The sequence below is a fragment of the Protomyctophum parallelum genome (assembly GCF_964188405.1).
Source record: "Protomyctophum parallelum genome assembly, chromosome: 7".
In the NCBI taxonomy this organism is placed as follows: Eukaryota; Metazoa; Chordata; class Actinopteri; order Myctophiformes; family Myctophidae; genus Protomyctophum; species Protomyctophum parallelum.
Genome location: NC_139705.1, coordinates 30,278,775 through 30,298,171, shown reverse-complemented (window position 1 = coordinate 30,298,171; position 19,397 = coordinate 30,278,775). Strand labels below are relative to the sequence as shown.

The following is a 19,397-nucleotide window of genomic DNA, read 5'->3' as shown; positions in this document are numbered from 1 at the left end:
GTGATATTAGTATCGCTAAGCGAGGCTCTGACAGACCTAGACACGGAGAATGTACAAAAGCATCATCAAGATCACGTTTTCAATTCAAATTCTAGGCTCCAAGACACCATTAACACACTGCTCATTGTACCTCCACTGAGCACCTGGTTGATTTCTTTTTTAACCTCTCTAGAAAGCCTTTGAGTCTTCCAAACATTTCATGGGTCACCCGCTCGCTCGGCACGTGTCGTGTCGTGTATCACTCACGGTGTTGGACGGGTTGTTCCTGTCTGGAGCGGCGTAGCGGAAGAACACGCCCACTTTGTCCACGGACACGGGTTTGACCTGCTCCCAGCCTCCCACGCGCACCAACAGCTGGTGGAGCTTCAACTCATGGGTGTGTCTGCAGAGGAGGAGGAGGACGTGGGTCAGGGACAGGGTTGGGATTACACATATTATTGCTCACAAGTTACAGTTATACAATTTAGGGCGGTATATTTATCAGACGCTCTTAATCCAGAGTGATTTACAGCAAGCAAGGAAAACACGATGTAATACATCCTAATGCATAGAAATAGTAATAATAAGTCTTTGTTCACACAATCCCTACATGCAGACCTGCACACATTATTTACAAGAAAGATCATTATTTACAACACTGCGACGTGTTGTAAGCTTGTAGATAGCCTATTTTTGGTGCAGGACACACTTCTATAGAAGACAATGCTGATTCTATCTATGGAATCCAAATCAATCGTGGCGACTGAGAACTTGAATCCATGCACCCCTCTGAAGAGGCTGAGAGCTTTAACCCATTTAGGCCTGACGTCGAAATAAAAATAATTTCTTCAAAATTCTGACAGTTTTCTGAAATTCCTATGTTTCTATATCAGTGGTGCTCAATATTTCATGTCAAGGACCCTAAAAATGATAATATGTAATTGGCCTCCGACCCCCATCTGAAAATGTGTTGTTCCAGGGACCCCCCCAGGGGGGCAGTCAGCCAGATATTTCGTGAAGCCTCATTTGAAATCGGTAGTTCATATAATGGCCTGTTGTGGCGCTGGACTGGACCCATAGCTCCATAGAGGCCCATGTATTTTGGCCCAACTTCACCTAGACTGTATTACCTTAATAAACATGGTCATGAATACTTTCTTCTTCCAGTCACTAGTTTAAAGTCTCATTTCTAATGTCATAATATTCTTTTTGGAAAATTATGGTCCCATTAATTAAAAAAATGACCATAAAGTCGCGTATGTTCTGAGGGGCGTGGCTACCGTTACAGTCTATGATCGGGATTCCCCTCCCACTCAAGAGTCTTCTCCTCCCACTCGAGTCAAAATAAAAACCAACGGAGAAGAAGGGGGGAAGTCCCGCCTCGTTGTCTGGGCAGCCAATGACCAGCTGGTACAAAACGGAGCCAGCCAATGGCCAGCTGGTACCAAAAGATGGCGACTTACATCAGGAATTAGCATATCATTACAGGCTTCATTTTACGTTCATGTTAGACCCGGGGAACGCTTTGTCCATATTTTTTACAGTCTATGGACCCCCCAGAAGCAAAGATTTGAGTTAAAAACGTTCGTTCTGAAAAAATATATATTCCAAATTTGCGCCACATTTTCACGATTTTTCAAAAATAGCAGACCTATGAGCTTGTAGATCTGCTATTTTTCCAATAGCTAAATTGTAACATAATGTTTAAAACACCAAAAGGGGTTCCCAAACTTCCCGCCCAAAATGGGTTAATCCATGCACCCCTGCCTCTGAAGAGGCACCCTGACCAACGTGTAGGAGTCACTAGAGACCACCCTCCCCATGCATCCCTCCTTGGCCGTGGCCAAGTGTGATCGTTGGAAGGCCTGGTCAATCCCTGATGCACAACGGAATGTCAACGTTAAAACAATTACCTATGACGCAGTTTCTCACGGGCCTCAAATTCAAACGGGATCTCCTCCCCAGGCAGCACCTCCCTCCACTGGCTGACGTTGTGCGTGTCGTCTGTTCCTGGCCCATGCATATCAGAGATGGAGTCAGCACTGCCACTGTGAGAGAGAGCCACCCTGTTGGGGACAAAATAGAGGAAGAAAGGCCTATATTACTGTATATTATATTCCAACAACATGGTTTTACTGAAAACAATGCACCTGGACTACAGCTGCTATTGACAATGAATATAATATATTCATAGCTAGCCTTCATTTGCCTTTATTTGCAATGCATATTGCCCCAGGCAGATTAAGTCTGGCCCCTCTCAATGCATATTGCCCCAGGCAGATTAAGTCTGGCCCCTCTCAATGCATATTGCCCCAGGCAGATTTTAAGTCTGGCCCCTCTCAATGCATATTGCCCCAGGCAGATTAAGTCTGGCCCCTATCAATGCATATTGCCCCAGGCAGATTAAGTCTGGCCCCTCTCAATGCATATTGCCCCAGGCAGATTAAGTCTGGCCCCTCTCAATGCATATTGCCCCAGGCAGATTAAGTCTGGCCCCTCTCAATGCATATTGCTCCAGGCAGATTAAGTCTGGCCCCTCTCAATGCATATTGACCCAGGCAGATTAAGTCTGGACCCTCTCAATTGCGGGAAGACTTCACGGCCGAAGTGGTGACGAGCCAACCAGATTCGACTGGAACCAGGCTATAGCCAACCAGGGCCCAGTATGCAAATATGGGCCAAATGGACCCTTATGGCTCAATTTGGTTCCGTTTGTACAGTTAAATGAACAGTCACCGTGTATCCTCACTGACCTTGTGGGAGTGGTGGTAAGAGTGGCGAACCACATGGTGCATCCTGTATGGTTGCGCAGGGCGTATGGAACGAATGGCTGCCTCTTCTTAGAGAGTTTAACGTCAGCTGGAAGACAGTCAGTCACAGAAGCAGAAAGTCACATTCAAAGAAGGGACAGGTATTGTTGACGGTGTGTTACTGGGCTGATTATACCAGCTGTAAATGGCATGCACTTTGTCTTGTTTCTACTGCACGGAATAGCCAACATAGCATGAGTGGTCGAAAGAAAAAGAAAGAAAACATATTTTGTAGTATAGAAAAAGCCATTAAAAACCTTCTATGGGATACTTCTGATGGGATATTTGATATAATAATAAGAAGAACAATTATTATTTATACTAATTGGACTCATTCACAATTCCATGGACATTAATTATGACATTAATTTATAAAAGCAAAATAATCAAAAACCTCAAAAATGTAGGTAAGTGGTATACTCCCGACAGTGATGATATATTAGTATATAGTCTCAAATGAGCAAATTGAAGATTTCTTTGTTTGTTTGTTGATTTGTTTGTTGCCTCGCATCCAAAGTGGTTTGTGGGCACAAATTTAAAACACAAACAAACTTGTATCAATGTTATATTACCCAAATAATACATTTTGCAGAGCGTTTTTTAAGGCTTTTTTCTTTTCAACATAAAAACACAACTGAAAATATTCAAACACATGGATTTACACATATGTTGCAAGCTCAGAACTTGGTTGCAGGTTCACTATGTCCAATATTTAATTAGTCTATGATGCATGACGATGCTCTACAGCACTATACATGTTATTGGAAAGGACAAACTTATTCAGCATTAGCATTATTTTAGAATTGCACGGTACTGTAATGTCCAATTAACATACATTTACCAGAAATGCATTAGTACCTTAGTTCATAAGGTAACACATCATCCATGTTCTCACAATGGCTGAACCGTAATGCACAAAATACTGGACACAAAGGCCAACAAGAAGCGGATACATTCCTTTACGAAAGGAATCTGAGATGAACTGATTAATACATGCAACAACACAATGTAATATAATACTGTGTAACAAGTGTCATGATGGTGCACCTGGTGAATCCACTCAGTTGATCACGTATGACAGATATTGTAGCCCCGCCAGTGCACGGGGGCTGTAACAGTATAACACTTAGTTCAAACCAAAGACTTGAAACGTACAATTGCTTGCAACGGAATTCAAACTGTCGTTTGCAACACTCGAAAACTGGACAGTCCACACATCAAAGGCAACGAGCTGAGACCATTTACCATTTCCAAAGCATCAGCTACTTCTACTACATTTTTATCCCATGATTTTGCAATCAATTTTTTCACCCAGTGTCAATTATCTAATGTAATCCTGGGCGCTACACTCCCTCTGCAAACTGGGGAGGGCAGCGGACTGACCTCATGCTTCCTTCTATGCATGAGGAGTCCAAGCTGCTTCTTTTCACCTCACTTCCAAGTTCCCGTGGCCAGACATAGTGCCTGGAAGGATTCCAACTAGTTCCTTTCCCCTCCATCAGGCGCTCTGGCTGGTCAGGGGGAGGCAGTTTAGAGACCAGGATTACTGCATGTTTTTGTGAGGGTACCTACGCCTTGGGTATGGGCACTGCTGACGCGGAGGAGATAACACGCCCCCCAGTGCACAGAGTCCCCAGCGGGAATCGAACGCAGGACCTTCTAGCTGTGAGGCGACGGCACTACTGACTGTGCCACCGTGCCCCCCACAACCTAACATCTTTGAAGTGCAGACAACATCGGCCAACCTGTGATGGGGTAAGTTAGACCACCGCGATTTGTCTATGCAACGTTCTAAAGCGGCTTCCTCGCAATGCAAATCTTTGGGCTGAACTAGGGCTTGAATGAGGATGGCAATGTCAGCTGGTTCCGTCGGTCCAAACGAGATGTGTCAAAAGCTGCTGGCTGGATTGTCATGAAAGGCGCGGTGCACGTTCACGACCCCACAGGATCACTACTAGTTTGGGTGACTCCATGGCCTTTCATGTAGCACCACCCCTAAGCCACAATGTCCTCGTTTTTCCACCATGGTCTAGTTGGGTGTAAGGAGCAGCACATAATCGTCTAGGGGTCACGAGCAGGAACGTTTAGAGTCTTGTTTATGTGCACTGTCCTTATGACCACTTGCAAAGCAGAGAAAAATGTAATGGAAACATATAAAATGCAAAAATATTAACTGCGATTTTATGATGCTGGCAAGACTAATGTTTTCTAGCAGAGTCTTTCTTCAATTCATTTTCATTCCGCTCCTCATAATGCTTTACAGCAGAATAATTGACAGTGAAGCCACTAGTCGGCACACCATTAATTAAGAATGTTGTGTGTATAAAGGTGTACAATGGGATGGATTGTTATTAAATAAAGGACACCAAATGGGGTTGAAGGTGAGCAGGTCAACACAAGGAGGACCAGAATTATCTGTCTAAGCAACTTAACAAACCTGTCCATGCAGTACTGTATATCCTTTTGGCCATGGCTGAAACCAGATGTTATACTTACTTATACTGAATATCTCACAACGCAGCTAGTAGATCTGCTATTTTCGGTGTTCTACACACTCAATGAAGTATATCATAATGCCCTTATAACAGTACAAATGTTTTCATATAGAGCAGTTTTATTGATACTTGCTAGAAGAATTGCCAATCCAAATTGCCCCATATTTTTTCCTCCTACACGTTCAGTATTTAACTGGGAAAACTGTCCAGGTATACAGTATTAACTGAAAGATGTAGACAGGAATGGAGGAAGGACTTGGGATTCTAATCTGGTATAGAAGCAACCTGACTGCAGGAGCTCTGGGCTCTGAACTGTACCTCTGGAGTGAATCTGCTGCTCAAGACAGGTCAAGCTGGCAGTGCTCCTAGTTCTAAGGTTGGCAAGAGGAGCACCTGACGGCGGAGAGAGAGACAGTCACCAAAGCAGAGAGAGAGAGAGAGAGAGAGAGAGAGACATGCAGAGGGAGCAGAGAAGAGGTTTAGGTGAACCAAAAGTCCCATATTATTAGGTATTATTTCAGGTTAGCATCAAGAGTGAAATGTTTTAATAGAGGGGAAAAAGGAGGAAAGGGGAAAGACATTTACGTTTTGCTTTAACTTAAAGCACCACTCCCGGTACACGATGATGAAAAAAAAAATACACAGATAAATTCAATATAAGCTCATATACAATTAATATTATCTAACAGGGATGGTTCTAGTTCACTCTATTCAAACCATTGGATAGAGTGGACTTTCTTCATAATTTTATTTTTTTTCCCAAACTTCCAGCATTGGAATTGGTGTCCCACTCAACCTACTGAGACATTATTACAATTAACGATTTAGTGACATACTATGAATCCCACTATGTTTATTGCATACTGAATACTTCATGAACTGTCCAACTCCCTGACATGGAAGTCCAACCTTGAAGCCAAATCCTAGGAAGACCAGGTAAAACATTTAACCATGCCTATCAAGCAGTGCATTTCAACATACTACTGGTACTTGTTATTTATTTAATTGATTTAGTTTGTTGACAAGTATCCATGCAACAATCAGACAGGAACCCGACAAATGACAAGGAAAACAGATTGTCAAGACATAACACCCACTAGCTAAACCTATTTTTTTTTTAAATAGGGCTTAACAATGTAATATCTACTAACGCTAATAGGCCTACTACTAATATTAATAATACTAACAACTAATAACTAATACTACTACTAAGTATTCTATTCTATTCTATTCAGCCTGGTCAGGTGTTAGTATAGTGAAAGTGGCTGTTGAATGCTGGGGTGTGTACTGTGTACCACTGTTGATATTCATTCATTTTAACCCAATCTGCCCCACCTGTTAAACAGAAAAGCAGTGCAGTTGCAGATATGGGGACAATTATTGAAAAAAAAAATTATAATAAAAATAATAACCGCATCCATGTGCACATCGTGTGCACGTCAGAAAAACGTTTAATAAAAACGTTAATAAAAGAAAAACTAAAATGGGTATGCTGCTGTTAAACGTAATCTGATGTTCCTGGCCCAGATTGTGGGAGTATGCCAAACCCGGCGAAACCGTAGGATTAAATTAGTACCCTAGCCTAGCCTGCCAGTCACAAGTGGGACTGGCACTGGCAGGCTAGGGCAGACACTCAAAGTGGGACAGTGGCCGCGGCCATTTTGAAGATGCGCGAGCATCCACTTGCATTCTATGGGCTGTATTCAAAGCCCTCTATCTCAGAAACGACATTCATTGCACCGTTTCTGGGGAAGACAAGGTTTTTCAACGGCCTGTAGCAGGGATTTTGTCGTCTGGGCATCGGGATTTTTCACCACCGACTGAGACAACAACAACCGGTCAAGACACCACACACAGCCTTTTGTCATTGTAACATGCGGTTCGGATATTTGGCTCTACAAAGTAAGTGTTACGTGCGATAAAACCTTGGCAATACGCTATCGAGGGATTCATTAATGCCCTGAGCCACCACCAGATGGCGCTGTTGGTGGTAAATTAGTTAACCATCATGTAACCATTCCAGTTTGACAGAACTTACTTAGTCCAAAGCTCGGGGGGTCCACGGAGGAACCCATCCAAGGCATGGTGGGAGAAACCATGGGAACTTGCTCCTCTTCCTTACAGTAGTCGGCCAGCCAGGAACTTTTGGTGGTGTTGTACTGTTCTGGAAGGCCCAGATGAAAAGACAATCAACACAGGATGTTCCAATGGCGAACGAATCAAGATCGATTAATATACTTTGCCGTGTAACTATGTACAGTACATGTGACGCGGCCTACCTAGCAGGACAGAGGTGAGGTTGACGTCCAGCCTCTGCTTGGCGCGGACCCCCATCTTGAGGCGCGGAGGGTGGAGGCGCCCAGCCGCCTGCTGCTGCCAGTTCAGGAAACAAGGCCAGGGCTCGATGAAGGGCTCCCAACCTGAACACCAACACAAAGTCATGTCTTTGTTTAAGTGAACATGCACCGCTGCTAGCATCCCGACTCTGAGCATGATATAGGTCACGGTGGTGGGCAACTTTGACCATGGAGAGGGGTCACTGTATTTCCACAATCACTCCAGAGGGCCACATTGCATATCACTGTCGTAGCAAAAAATAACCGATATATACAAGCTCAAAACGCATCACAGTGCGACGTGTTTTGAGCTTGTAGATCGGCTATTTTTGCTATTTTTGAATTGAAAAGTAAAAAAATTATTTCATTTCAAATGCCTTTAATTATAGTTATGAACTAAATGAACTAAATATAAATACATTGGACATAAAAAAAGATTACATTTTTAATACTACTCATTAAGCTACGAATATAGAAGTAATTAAAGTGGGTCATGTTTGCATGTTTGGAATTGTAACAGCTGAAATCAATAATATTTCAGTATTGTGATATTAACCTGTGAGCCACATTAAGTGAAGGTGGGGGCCTCATGTTCCCCCCCGGGCCGCCAGTTGCCCATGTATGATATACTGTAGGTGAACATTTGGCAATAATATCCAAACAATTCTGCGGAACAGTCCCTGTAGATTTGCTATTTGATGTACAAAGTATATAGGGTTTTTTAACCCTCTGGAACACATCAAAGGAGTGATGTTGAGTTCCGCTTCAAATACCCGCCGTTCGAGTACTCTTGAGCCAAACACTGAAAGCTAAAAATGTACTCAAATGGGACCTATGAGATCAATATCGTTAGCAAGCCCCTGGAGTCTATTTAATATTGCAATAAGGCCATTCCAATGACATTATTTCAACAATCTTTCCTTACCAGACAACTCTCTGTTGTAGTAATCTCCCGACAGCGTGAAGCTGGCGTTGCCCTCCTGGGTGGAGCCGATGCGCTGCAGTACGTACAACCCTGCCGTAAGAAACAGCAACTTGACACTTCAGCATGTTCTTCAACACAAATCATAAGCTGGTGCTAAGTTGTAATAATAATAATAGCTCAGATTTATATATCGCTTTTCTAAGTACCCAAAGCGCTTTACATAAAACAGTAGGAACAATTCAAGAAAAAACAAGGCAAGTAAAATGTCAGTGCTAGGTTGAAAACATGAAAGGCTAAGCAAGGGATGGGGGGACATCTTAACCAGACCTCAGCTGGGGAATCTTGAAGAGGTGGGTTTTGAGTGAGGTTTTGAGGGAGGGGGCAACTCTGAGATGATTGGGGAGTTCATTCCAGAGGTCGGGGGCAGAGACATAGAAGGCCCTGTCCCTTCTATGTCTCTGCATCAAATATGATCAAAATATGATCAAGTTGAATGTATTGCAGCAGCCAAAGAGGCATGTTTTTCCAGCAACTGGAGTTTAATTCATTGAAAAGGCTACTGCATGAAACTTAACTCCCTCTGCCTGTGCTTGCGGCCTGGGGAGATTCGGAGGTTCTATGCGACACCTGGATCTAAATTTATGTGCATCCACTGCAGATGTAGTAATTATATTGTATTAACATAGTCTATCATAAGGATTGGTTAAAGTAATGTGACGTCCACTCACGGGAGAAGGTGACCTCTCCCAGTGGAATGTCACAGTCCAGACAGTCGTCGATGAGGCAGATGCACACGCTCTCTGCCTTGACCTCCACGCCCGACAGCGGCGCAGAGTGGCTGGTGGAGCCCGATTCAGCCCGGGCCCTGCCCTGGCCCGTCACGTTGTCTGCGTTCTCCAGGAGCCACGTGGCAGCTTGGTCCAGCTGGCCTGAGGGTATAGCGGAAACTGTTAACACTCAAATATCTATTAGAACTAATAATTATAGATATTTCAAGTCAAGAAGAGGGGAGCCGAGAGAAAGAGGGGGAGATAGAGAGAAGGGGGAGAGAGAGAAAGAGAGAGAGGTAGGGATTGGGTATGTCATATCATATCCCTGAACGGGTATGGACTAGTTTGTATTAATTGTAATACATTTTTATTTAGCATTATTGACAATCTGACCTATTCAATGAATCAATCAAATCGATGGGAAACATAAGCTATTTAAAGCATTTATTCACAGTACAATCAAATAAAATGTTACAGTACTCCAAGTGTGTATAAATGTTAAAAAAAAGAGATTTGACTGTGTTCTGTCGGTCTAAAAGATCCACCCTGTGTTCTGTCGGTCTAAAAGATCCACCCAGCATGGATTCAAGGCTGGTCTCACCTTTACAGCGAACTAAGGCTGTCTTGCAGTCTTCTTTCCTGAAGCCCAGGTCCTGCAAACGGTTCAGCTGGCCCGCTAAGAACAAGAAGGGATGGGATCTTTGAATGCTCAATTCTATTAGAGCATCATCGCTCAAACATTCAGATCAAAAGATATGTGCTGGGCTCTGACTCGTGATTTTATAATAAACAAGCAACTCATTTAAGTAAAATATGGGACAAGGTGTGTCAAAGAAACTCCACAGATGGTTTGGGAAAAACATAATTAAAAGGAACACAATGGGAAAGAAAACAAATTCACTTAGGCCTTTGGATTGGTTGTTGAAGTAAAATCACTCTTGGGTTTGCGTTGTGTAGTTAGTTACCTTGCCATAATTTAACTCAACCCTTTAAGCTCAATACATTTAAACCCAAGACTTGATCCTGACAATAATATTCAGTTGCATGCAGTTTTCCCTCAAATGACCAACAATTGGACTAGGTGGGTTTACTACCGTACCTATCAAGGCCTCAGTCTTGTGCCTGAAGATGTCTTTTTGCGACACCGCTGGCTCAGTGGTGACTGTGGACGCGTCGTTGGGGTCAGCGGGCAACGCTGCGGTGGCAGTAGGGATGGACCTGGCGATGGCCAGGAAGAGAAGAACGTCGTTGTAGGACAGACGAATGTCTAGCGCAGGAAACTGGATCTGTCACAACACCACCAGACACAGACAAGGGCTCAATGAATTACCCTCTATGTTGCTGACAGATTCTGCTAAACTTTAGGCTCACGATACTGAGCGTCTGGAGGCTAAAGTCCTGCACTACATCAGAAGAAGGCATTGTTATTATCATCATTAGAGCGACAGAGAGAGAGAGGAGTGTGTGTGTGTGTGTGTGTGTGTGTGTGTGTGTGTTTGTGTGTGTGTGTGTGTGTGTGTGTGTGTGTGTGTACGTGTGCGTCAATTTAACAAAGGTGCAGACGATCAGAAATCAGCAGAGAGTGAGCGACGTTTGCGCTACTCTATGCCGAATTGAAGTGGACTCAGTCCTAGACTTTTTTTTTTCTCCCTGGAAATAAAAACGTCTGGGTTTCCGAGGCTACTAACGTGCTAACCTCCAGTAGCGGGGGGAAGTCCTCTATGTTAAAGGCGTCCAACAGGCCAGTGCTGCTCTGGTAGGTGGGGCTGCCGCACAGCTCCACCTGAATGTTGACGGGGTCGATGATGGACAGCGCCGTCTCCTGCTCACTGCCCAGACGACAAGAGAACACCTGGGGGGAGATGGGGAGACAACGCTCGTCACAAGGAATCAATCTTTTTTCACATACTATAGCCTGTCTGAAATAAATGTCAGAGCTGAAATAAGTAATTGAATTTTTTCCCTTTTGTTTATTTTTATGTCATATGAAAGCAGGGAATCATAGCTTCAAATTGACATATTGGTTGTTCAGTTTGACCCACCAGTGTTGGAGATATGGCTTATAGAGTAATGTCTTGCAGAATACAGCAACTTGAGAAAGGTTCACTTCTGTGGACTGTAACATTACACCTAGCTACATAAGCATGTATTTCATATTTACATGTCGATTTCAGCTCTGAGATTTATTTCAGACAGGCTCTAGTATGTGAAGAGTCTGCCTGGGCTATTAACTCATTTTGGAGTGAACAGTTAGGAAACTAAACTAGTAGTGACGCTACAGTCATGTTCAGTCACCTCTATTCCGGCCAGGCTGCCAGAGAAAGGTCTGTCTAGCAGGCGAGGTTTGTAGGTCAGAACGGTGGTGCCCTTCAGAATGATAGCGTTGGTGTCCAGACAGGAAGAATCCTCCACAACCACAAACTCTGTACCTGAGAACCCAAACACAATCACATCAAATGAAAACGTTGGGAGATCACCGTCATTGAAACAACTGCAATGGGGCTCTATGCACATCACGCGCCATTTTGGAAAGAACTTGGGGACCCTATACCGGACTTTCACAGGTGTTACCGATGAGGACACTAATGAAGGCTCCGTTCCATTCCGGTCAAACAGAGTCGGGGTGCTGCTGTTGTGCATGTCGGCTCACTGGAAACAAGCTGCTACACCAATGGTCTAAAAGTGTCCTTGAGTGGAACTTTGGAACTCCTGGCAGGTTCCAAATGGGCGTGTAACTCTCAGTGTACAAATGGAACCAAATGGACCCGAAAGGGTCCATTTGGTTCCATTTGTACACTCTCAGAGTTATGGGGGTCCTTGAAATTAAAAAGGTTTGAGAACCACTGCACACTAAATGGAACAAAGCCTAAATTAGTATCATCGGTAACACCTGTGAAGGAAGTAGGGAAGTGGCCCGGAAGTAGGAAGAGTTATTCTGTGTGCATCATAGAGCCCATTGAAACAGCTGTAGTCTTTTCTGCTGCCGTCTCTGACCTGTCACATTGACCTTGACCTCCAGTTTGTGTTCCTGAGTGACGGGCACCGTGGACCTCTTGGTCACCACACCGCTCTTCACCGTCTTGGGCATGACAGCCCCGCTGGACATGCCCGGGTCGCTGCCGCCACTGGGCCAGCGTTGGCGAGGCTGGGAGTTGCCATCGCCCGCAGTACCCTTCTCAGCCGGCATGCGAAGGAAGTCCCGCACCAGCTGGAGCCAATCGAAGATCAGGAAGACCCTCAGGTTGTTCAGGACCACCGTGAAGCAGGAGGACTCTCTCGTGCACCTGGAGGAAACACAGACAACGGCTGGAGTTAGGTCAGGATGATTAGTTTCACAGCACAGTCGGGTTTTCCTAGTTCTTTGTAATAGAGAAATAGCCACTAGCCAGCACTCCGAAGTCATTCTACCAGGATATTTAATTAAGGGGTGATTCACACTGAGTCCGATTGATTCAAACTGTTCCCGGATACGGTTCCCTGGTCCCCGCTGGCCATTGTCATTGGCTTCGTTTCTTCCGCAACCCGAGAACACTTCATTCTACTGTATTCTAATACTTTCACATTGCAGCGATCCGTATCCGAGTACACTTCATTCAACTGTATTCTAATGCTTTCACATTGCAGCGATCCGTATCCGAGTACACTTCAATCGGTCCCGAGACTACTTCCATGTGGTCCCGGGTACTGATTGGGTGATCCACTCAGGGGAACGGTAAGCAGCATTCACACTACCACAACATCTGCCAAGTGGTTCCAAATGCGCACCCGGGACCATAGTGTGAATGCCCCCTTAGAGCACTTTGTGCTTCAGTACGTTAACAAGCTTTATGGAGATGCTAATTTTCATTTCCAGCTGGATTTGACACTTTCCCACAGAGCAAAAAACAACTAGTAACAGGTGTACTGACCACAATATTTCTGTGCTTAACTGACCAGTCAACTGGCCTGACCTGAACCCCACAGATATTTCTCCATTAAAAAATATTTATTTTGTGGTCTCGTAAAATATTCCAATATTTTGAGATTTTCATGAGCTGTATGCCATAATTATCAAGATTCAAACAAAAAAAGGTTTAAAATGTTTCACTTTATGCACAATTAATCTAGAATATATGAAAGTTTCACATTTTTAATTATATTATGGAAGAAAATGAACTTTTCCATAATATTTAAATTTTGGTTTAATTTTATACTCTCAAGAGTTAAACATCTATAAGGGTCCATTTGGTTCCCAACTATCATTTAGTTGGGGACCACCTGGAACCCCCTCAAGGACCACTGGTTGAAAACCACTGATTTAGACTAGAAGTGCTCGTTTTTCTTCTTCTTCTTGCCTAGTTCTTTTAACTAGAAAACCTGAACTGAAAAAGAGCCATAATGTGTCCCTGGCTAAATGGCACCTGTAGTGCAGTTCCAGCTGCAGTGAGGCCCGGTTGGTTCCCGTCCTGGAGGGCTGCAGGATGCAGTTGAACACGTTGTTCTTGGTGCCGCCGTGGGCCTCGGAGCCTCTCCTCGTCCCAGGGGGCCGGGTGTCGTATGCCCCGGAGGCTCTCCTCGGCCCAGGGGGCCGCGTGTCGTACGCCAGCAGAGAATGAGACACCAGGTTGACGTTCTTGGAGCCGTTGGAGTAACTCTCAAACAGCACCTTGGATTTCATGAAATCAAACCTTTTGGCGAGAAGACAGGAAATTGTTACGAGAGTTCAAATAAAATTGCTATTTAATCCACCAGAATGACTCTTCAAATGTGACCCGAATAAGATTTGGGTTCAACATTTTTCAAAAATTGTCAAGATTTATGAATCAATAAAATTGCAGATGTACTAGCTCGCAAGTGACTTGCTGTGAGCTTGTATATCTTCTATTTTTTAAACTGTTGCTTATCTTGTCCTGCACCAGCGACAACTGGATGTGCATACAATTCACCTTGGAAACATTGCATTACCCTCATATTCAGCCACAGTAGACATTACTGACACATTTCTCGGAAGTTGCTTTCCTGTTTTAGTAGCCATTTCAAAAAGGCAAAACAATAGGTCAGCATCAAGTCCTCTGATCCTACCTCGCTAGTGAGTGCTTGTGTCCAGTGGCTCTGATCCTACCTGGCTAGTGAGTGCTTGTGTCCAGTGGCTCTGATCCTACCTGGATAGTGAGTGCTTGTGTCCAGTGGCTCTGATCCTACCTGGCTAGTGAGTGCTTGTGTCTGGTGGCTCTGATCCTACCTGGATAGTGAGTGCTTGTGTCCGGTGGCTCTGATCCTACCTGGATAGTGAGTGCTTGTGTCCAGTGGCTCTGATCCTACCTGGCTAGTGAGTGCTTGTGTCCAGTGGCTCTGATCCTACCTGGCTAGTGAGTGCTTGTGTCCAGTGGCTCTGATCCTATACCTGGATAGTGAGTGCTTGTGTCCGGTGGCTCTGATCCTACCTGGCTAGTGAGTGCTTGTGTCTGGTGGCTCTGATCCTACCTGGCTAGTGAGTGCTTGTGTCTGGTGGCTCTGATCCTACCTGGCTAGTGAGTGCTTGTGTCTGGTGGCTCTGATCCTACCTGGCTAGTGAGTGCTTGTGTCTGGTGGTTCTGATCCTACCTGGATAGTGAGTGCTTGTGTCTGGTGGCTCTGATCCTACCTGGCTAGTGAGTGCTTGTGTCTGGTGGTTCTGATCCTACCTGGATAGTGAGTGCTTGTGTCTGGTGGCTCTGATCCTACCTGGATAGTGAGTGCTTGTGTCTGGTGGTTCTGATCCTACCTGGATAGTGAGTGCTTATGTCTGGTGGCTCTGATCCTACCTGGATAGTGAGTGCTTGTGTCTGGTGGCTCTGATCCTACCTGGATAGTGAGTGCTTGTGTCTGGTGGCTCTGATCCTACCTGGCTAGTGAGTGCTTGTGTCTGGTGGCTCTGATCCTACCTGGATAGTGAGTGCTTGTGTCTGGTGGCTTTGATCCTACCTGGATAGTGAGTGCTTGTGTCTGGTGGCTCTGATCCTACCTGGCTAGTGAGTGCTTATGTCCGGTGGCTTTTGGGCCGTCCAGAAGCTCCAGGCTGACGTCCATCATGTCCACCAGCAAGGACATACTGGTGTACACGTCACCGCCCAACACCGTCTAGGGAACAGGTCAAAGTGGGTGTGCGAGTTCAGTCTCTGTGGTCTCATACACAGAGGGACACTTTAGTTCTTAACCACGCCTTTACTTACTGCACTATAGTTTTATTCATGTAGTTTGTATTTTTATCTCCAGATGAGGGTATCTGTGTATAGACTGTGTTTGTCTGTTGTTGTTGCCCACTGCACAAATGAAGTTCCGAAAGGAAAATAAAGACATTTGAAGCAATTTAACGCAATTATGTGCAATCATTTATCTTGATTGCACATCGTGTTTCACACGAAATTAGCCAACCGACAAAAGTATGCACTACTATTACTTTTAGTACATTTTGATGCCAATACTAATTCCGGACTTGCAACTTGTAACAGAGTAGTTCTATTGCAGTATTGATACTAGTTTTACTTCAGTTAAAAACTTTGGAGTACTTTTTCCACCACTGTGTTTATGGCTGTATGTGAGCTTCTTTTTTCCAAACGTGTTTGTTTATGTGGTGGCCTTTTCTATTATAATTATTTCACAGAATGGCGTTTGTAGCAATAATCACCGGCCCTGTTTCCGTGTCAGTCACGTGACGTGACCCACATATACCATATAAGGGCGGTTGTCATTATCATTGGTTGTCACCTGATGAAGGCCAGCTATGGCCGGAATTTTGTCTTTGAATGTCGGTGATTTAAATACATAAAACACTGTATCACTTTTACACTGCATCAACCTATTGTAAAAGCGTGAATCTCGTTTGTGTCCGAGCATAGGCATGGCTGAGGCATGGTAACACCCCGCCTGCCTGTGACTGGTCTACTGACACTGCCCGTCTTGACTGTCCGAGACGCGAGGTTACTCCGTGGTGAGATTGAGAAATAATAGGCTACAAGAGAATGACAGCTTGACACGCGCGACAGAATGCAGCCTTGTACGTTTTACTTTTGTAGAATAGGCAAACTAATATTGTTTATGCCGTTTGCTTTGATTGAATAATTGATTGAACACGTACAGTATGTTCAGTACTATGATTTGATTTGGGTGTGTTCTAAATAAAGTGTTAGTGTTGATTATCGTGTCAACACTATCTAATTATAGTAAACTAATACCAGTGTTGGGGAGTATTAAGCTACATGTAGCTGAGCTACGTAGCTGAGCTACATTTTGCTGTAGCTTGTGGTATTTTAGCTACATTCATATTTGTGTACCTCGTCAAGTAGCTCAGCTACCTTTTGGGTCATTTTTTGTAGCTTAGCTACTCAAGTTACAAGCTACAATTTTGGGCAATAACATGAAAGAAATATATTAATTTTGACCATTGGTTGCTGTGTTAATTCTTGTACTAGAACCCCCTTTGAAAAATCAAGGACTGTTCCTTTTTCTGATTGCTTTGAGGGCATATCAGCACTTGACAGCTGCCTCTAATTGGCCTCTGATTGGCCCTGGTATCACAGGGTGGGAGGGGTCTCCCAGAGGGGAGCAGGGTGGGAGGAGGGGTCTCCCAGAGGGGAGCAGGGTGAGGAGGGGTCTCCCAGAGGGGAGCAGGGGTCTCCCAGAGGGGAGCAGGGTGAGGAGGGGTCTCCCAGAGGGGAGCAGGGTGAGGAGGGGTCTCCCAGAGGGGAGCAGGGTGAGGAGGGGTCTCCCAGAGGGGAGCAGGGTGAGGAGGGGTCTCCCAGAGGGGAGCAGGGTGGGAGGGGTCTCCCAGAGGGGAGCAGGGTGGGAGGGGTCTCCCAGAGGGGAGCAGGCTGGGAGGGGTCTCCCAGAGGGGAGCAGGGTGGGAGGGGTCTCCCAGAGGGGAGCAGGGTGGGAGGGGTCTCCCAGAGGGGAGCAGGCTGGGAGGGGTCTCCCAGAGGGGAGCAGGGTGGGAGGGGTCTCCCAGAGGGGAGCAGGGTGGGAGGGGTCTCCCAGAGGGGAGCAGGCTGGGAGGGGTCTCCCAGAGGGGAGCAGGGTGGGAGGGGTCTCCCAGAGGGGAGCAGGGTGGGAGGGGTCTCCCAGAGGGGAGCAGGGGGAGGAGGGGTCTCCCAGAGGGGAGCAGGGGGAGGAGGGGTCTCCCCGAGGGGAGCAGGGTGGGAGGGGTCTCCCAGAGGGGAGGAGGGGTCTCCCGTATGTACATTCTCAATTTAACGCTGAAAAATAAAAAGTAGCTGAGCTACTTTGAGCTACTTTTTCCATGTAGCTGTAGCTTTACAAGCTACATCTCTCCAGGGGTAGCTATGTAGCTTGATCAAGCTACTGCCATGGTGAGCTACTTGTAGCTTTACAAGCTACGCTTTCAAAGTAACTTGCCCAACACTGACTAATACTATTACATTAAAAAGGATAAAGACGAAGGGAAAATAGGCCTTTTTATAGTGCAATAATGTTTTAAATGTACACATAAACAAATTACACAATAATCAACACAAACACTTTATTTTAGAAAACACCCAAATCAAATCACATTATGGCATGCATGTTCAAATTCAATGAATTATTCCATCAAAGCAAACGGCATAAACAATATTACTTTGCCTCTTCTGCAAAAATCAAACTTAGGCCTACAAGTTAGCGTTCTCTTGTATCATACCATACTAATATTATTTATTTCCCACCACGGAGTAACCTCGCAACAGACTATACAGCATATCCACCTCGGATGTCGGTAGGCCAATCACAGGCAGGCGGGGAGTTACCATGCCTATGCTCGGACACAAACGGAATTCACGCATTGTAAAACACTGGAGCTGAAGCTGTGTGACTCTTCTCTCTTTTACACTGTATCAACCTATTGTCCAGCACCGGGAGACTCTGTTTTGCAGAGCTTGGGTGTCGATGGTCAGTGAGGGGGCGCTTGTTTTACAGGTTAGTCTTCAGTGTTTCGTACGATACAATTGTATTGCGTGCATGCGTGCGCTTCTCTCTCTCACGTGGCTGCTGGGGTCCTGCAGGTTGTAGGGTCTCAGGAACTCCTCCACAGGCTCCCCCAGGTTGTTGTCCAGCAGGCCTCGGATCAGCTGGTAGCGCTCCAGGTCCAGAGAGCAGTGGACCGACGACAGGCTGCCGTGGATGGACAGGTCTGGGACCGCATGACTCAGCTCCCTGGGAGACAAAACGACAACGCTTTTTATAGAGTTTCAGTTTTGTTTTGTACGTTTTTAAAGCAGGTTTTGTGCTAGTTTAAAAAAATAAGTTGTATATATTTTGGAAAGGCTTAGTTTTAGTGTCTCTTTCAGTTTCCTTATTAAATATGGTGTAGTCGGGGGAACGAAAAAGGTAATTTTTTTTAGGAAAATAGCAGATGACGTTAAAACAACTTGGCTTATTTCCGGCACACAAGAAAGCTTAAGTACAAATCCGACCCACTTGTCCAGATTGCGCTCCACTTTGAGCTTGAGGCGGCAGCGCTCCTTCAGCAGCGTGTCTCCGCTGCGGCGGACAGAGTAGGAGGGGAACACCAGATCACAGGAGGAGGAGGAGTCTGGGGGCTGCTTCCCGCCGCCGTCCCACAGCTGACAGGGCAGGCGCTCCGCTGCAAAGATGTCCATCTCCTGGAGGTCCAGAGCAATGCAGTCCAGCAGGCACACGTGCTCTTCTGAAACAAATTAAAACAATAGAAAGATGATGCCGATTTCCAGGGGATTCATCTGTTCTGATTATTGAAGTCGGATAAAAAATTCATCCTTTTGATTTCATGTTATGCCCTTTTACCATTCCATTTACAAAAAAGGTATAATTATTTATTACACTATTTTACACTTATTTAGGTTGTGGTGCGTTGTTTCTACCCATTCACGCCAGGCCAGGCCAAAGGCAAACAGGGAGATCATGATGCAACCACTCAGCAGAATGTGCACACTGCAGTACAGGCCAAGAATTTGCACCCCCATAGCGATGATTTGATTGGCTGAGCAGGGTACGTATTAAATAAAAAGTGAGGACAGAAAAGTGAGGATGTCAATTGTGATTGGCCGGAATGAGATGATGTACAGTATGATGATGTACGATGATTAAAACTAGGC

General features: G+C 45.1%; 1 protein-coding gene across 1 annotated transcript in view; it reads right to left on the bottom strand.

Moving 5' to 3' along the window:
* The window catches only part of vps13d (vacuolar protein sorting 13 homolog D), a 90,688-nt gene that overhangs the window by 36,790 nt on the left and 34,501 nt on the right, over nucleotides 1–19,397 (bottom strand). The window contains exons 28-43 of the mRNA XM_083769549.1: nucleotides 18,742–18,970; nucleotides 18,306–18,477; nucleotides 15,299–15,414; nucleotides 13,716–13,982; nucleotides 12,310–12,599; nucleotides 11,611–11,744; nucleotides 11,012–11,167; nucleotides 10,415–10,601; nucleotides 9,917–9,991; nucleotides 9,274–9,474; nucleotides 8,546–8,635; nucleotides 7,564–7,704; nucleotides 7,323–7,448; nucleotides 2,733–2,838; nucleotides 1,893–2,045; nucleotides 247–382 (exon numbers count right to left, since the gene is read on the bottom strand). Coding sequence (XP_083625675.1) covers nucleotides 247–382; nucleotides 1,893–2,045; nucleotides 2,733–2,838; nucleotides 7,323–7,448; nucleotides 7,564–7,704; nucleotides 8,546–8,635; nucleotides 9,274–9,474; nucleotides 9,917–9,991; nucleotides 10,415–10,601; nucleotides 11,012–11,167; nucleotides 11,611–11,744; nucleotides 12,310–12,599; nucleotides 13,716–13,982; nucleotides 15,299–15,414; nucleotides 18,306–18,477; nucleotides 18,742–18,970 — 2,579 coding nt within the window. The remainder of the gene's footprint in view (nucleotides 1–246; nucleotides 383–1,892; nucleotides 2,046–2,732; nucleotides 2,839–7,322; nucleotides 7,449–7,563; nucleotides 7,705–8,545; nucleotides 8,636–9,273; nucleotides 9,475–9,916; nucleotides 9,992–10,414; nucleotides 10,602–11,011; nucleotides 11,168–11,610; nucleotides 11,745–12,309; nucleotides 12,600–13,715; nucleotides 13,983–15,298; nucleotides 15,415–18,305; nucleotides 18,478–18,741; nucleotides 18,971–19,397) is intronic.